Here is a 3,429-nt window from a genome sequence, read left to right as displayed (position 1 = left end):
CACGCTATTTATAGACGAGAATCAGTTAAGAAAATTTCTGCGATAAAGAAAGATTTACGTCATTAATTCTTATAATACTTAACAAAATATCACGTGATAACAAGGCGTGGTCTAAACCTTTTTTCTCTCGACTCTTATAGACGGAAATAATATTTTTGTCCAAATATGGCTTGAACAAAAGCGCTTCGATCTACATTGCGACGTAACTGGCGTTCGATTCTAAAAATAATGGATTGTTGACAATAAGGCGAATTTCAAAACAAAGCGCTCACATTAAACGGATATACGTAACATCACATACAGCTCTGACGCATAAAAATTGGTGTAACAAGGCATTCGTTGCAAACTCTAGCAAGAGATATCGGCAATCGAATTTAAAGAAAAACTTTCATGACGCAACATTAAGGCGATAAAACAAAGAATTAATTTGATGTGCTGACGTGTTGCGACAGAGCAGTCTTTGCAAGAGCACAACGCAGATCATCTTCTGCATCAAGTCTGCTCCTGTATTTAGATTTTATAACCAACAAGCTTAAAAAGCCTGTTTCACAAAGGTATGTTGTTGGAAAAGGAAGAATCAGGTGCAATGCGATCTCAGACAGAACGGGATATGACTGCAAACTCTTGATCCAAAATTTGGTAACTGACATTGAAGAAAAATCAGTTTTTGCTGCATCACTGGTAATGAGTTCAATGAACTCCTCTTGTGCATTCTCAGGAACATCTTCAACTCTGATGGTGAATGGGCTTCTTGCAAGTGCAAATGATGTGTCAGGTAAATTAGGAAAATATCTTGAAATTTCTTCTTCAAGAATTTTGAAGTGTTCTTTGACAGAAAGTATTGTTCTATTCATTGTTTCCTGTTCAATATCATTTTCCTCAAAGAAAGCAGATAAGTTCGGCAACATGTAAATTCTATTTTCATCCAATTTTTTTTGCCAAAGTTGAAGTTTCAACTTGAATGCTCGGATCTTTTCTGACAAGTCTAGGCATGTTGCATTTGGTCCTTGGAGAGACAAATTTAACTCATTTAAGATTGCAAAGATGTCAACCAAGTAAGCAATTTTGTGAAGTTGGTTTTTGTCGCCGAAAAGTGCTTCAAACTGTGGTTTAGATTTTTGATTAAAAAATGTTTTCAATTCATCACGAAGATCAAAAACACGTTTCAAAACTTTGCCTCTGGACAACCATCTCACACTAGTGTGAAATAACAGAACATTATTGGATGCATCCAACTCACTGCCAACTTTTGAAAATAGGCGGCTGTTTAAAGCACTAGCTTTTACAAAATTCACGACACTTACAACGCTTTTCATTGTATCTTGGAATTCTTGTGGCAAAGTCTTCGTTGCTAACACTTGTCGATGAATCATACAGTGAGTTCCGATGGCTTTCGGTGATGCATTGATTACCAAACGTTGAAATCCAGACCTACATCCCAGCATTGCTGGAGCACCGTCTGTGCAAACACCATAAACATTTTCCCAAGGAATGCCATGATTTTGCAGAAATGATCCAACTGTGTCAAAGACATCGCGTGCAGTAGTTGTCGTTTCAAGTGGTTTGCAAAAAAGAAACTCATCTTTGAAATCACCTTCATAAATGTACCTCACGTAAACCAGTAACTGAGAACAGTTTGCCACATCTGTTGATTCATCAAGCTGGATACTAAATATTCCAAGTGGAGCTGATTTCATTTCCTGGATTACTTGCTCCATAATATCAGCAGACATGTCGTCTATTCTTCTACTGACGGTGTTATTAGACAAGGATATTGTATTCAGTTTGTTACCATATTCAGCTCCAAGCATAACTCGAACAACGTCTTTGGTTGCTGGCAGCAGCAACTCCTCGGCAATGGTGTGAGGTTTCTTGGCTTTGGCGATTCTGAGAGCCACCAAATATGAAGCTTCAATGGCTGCCACATTTTGCTGTTGGTACTTGCCCCCAGAATCCAGCCTGTTTTTTTTGACACAATCAGCTTTGTTCTTAAAATACCACACATCCTTGCCCGCAAAGTTTGGATGCTTAGCGTCAAAATGGCGTTTCATTTTGTTGGGCTTCATCGATTCGGCTGACATAATTGTGTTGCAAATGACACATTGTGGCTTTTCAATTCCTGCGTCAACTACGAAAGTAAATCCATACTTCAAAAATTCCTCACAATATTTTCTTTTCCTAGGCCTAATACTTGTCTCTCGATTCATCATGGGAAATCTGAAATTTTACAAAATAAATTTTAGTTTATGGCGCCCGTTATTATTAAACTCTTTCCAACGGGTACTTTTTTGCTTTTTTAAGTCTAGCAAATGTTATCAGTCGCTTTTGAAAGTTCTGTAGGCTAGGCTAGCTATCGTAGGCTACCTATGGTTGATGCCGGGAATTCAATAGTAAGCCTACACTGGCTTGCCTAGGCTATCAACTGATGCAAAAATAATAGTCTAGCTCTCAACATGCTTCCTGGCTGCTCAATGTTTGAAGATTTAACTTTTTTTCTCACAAATATCAACAAAAATCGCGACCTCAAGTCCAACTTTTGCTTAAATGCATTTCAGCAATCAGCAATTAAATTGTTATTTTCATGGTAAAGGCCTTTGTGACGTAATGAATTACCTGAAATCAAACGAGTAAATTCTGTAATTTTTCATGGCCGCTAAACTGCCGTTAAAATCTTGCTTTCCGAGCATATTTGCCATTATTAAACGAAAATCCTGTAATGAGGCCCAGGGTGTTCTGGTTTGTCTAGTACTCTAGTAAAATCGCGATGCGCTCTGCGGTGAGCTGACCATTGTTAAGAGTTAACTTTCTAAATTTCTAAACTAATGAAATTCTAAACTTTTCAGAAGGCCTCAGGTGACCCGAGGCAAATTGTCAGGCGACCCCAGTTGGGGTCGCGACCCACAGGTTGGGAACCGCTGGTTTAAACGAAAATTTTTTGCACCTTGGTTTGCTGTATGAAATATTTAACTAGCAAATATTATTGGTGGTGTGCTGTTTGTGCGAGTGAAGCAAGCAATTACCATTTGTAAGGTAGTTACATTTGGAATCAGTAGTTACCAGATGTCACTGAATTCAGTTAATAATTTTGCAAAATATATTATATTTGATTGCTCAGTATTGGAGTATGTTATTGTAATGTTAAACTTCTCCACTTGGTTTATTTTTATAGAACTTGCTCATATTTACTAGTATAATAAGAACACATATTATTCGTCTGTAACTGTGATTCAGCCATTCTGGGATTATGTTGGACATTGCTTAAAGACATATCAACAGTACACTGGGAAAAAAAATATATATATTCAGTCTATTCCTCAAAGATACAACAAACCTCTGGTAAGATTATTGTGACAATGAGATCATAGTGTAAGGCAAACCATTATGGAATAGAGTATCTATTTTACTTATAAACAAAACTTTAAACTGCTA

The 3,429-nt window shown here is 37.2% G+C and overlaps 1 protein-coding gene across 1 annotated transcript; it reads right to left on the bottom strand.

Annotated features, from left to right (window-relative positions):
- Window positions 1-422: 422 nt before the first annotated feature.
- Window positions 423-2,207, bottom strand: LOC146136257 (zinc finger BED domain-containing protein 5-like). Its single transcript, XM_083396195.1, has one exon. It carries the CDS (start codon window positions 2,205-2,207, stop codon window positions 423-425), a length of 1,785 nt encoding a protein of 594 aa, XP_083252321.1.
- Between the last annotated feature and the right edge of the window lie 1,222 nt (window positions 2,208-3,429).

Source organism: Ascidiella aspersa, chromosome 8 (genome assembly GCF_963924565.1).
Source record: "Ascidiella aspersa chromosome 8, kaAscAspe10.2, whole genome shotgun sequence".
NCBI classification, from domain to species: Eukaryota; Metazoa; Chordata; class Ascidiacea; order Phlebobranchia; family Ascidiidae; genus Ascidiella; species Ascidiella aspersa.
Note: the sequence above shows the minus strand (reverse complement) of the source record. Positions and strands in the feature narration are given on the sequence as shown.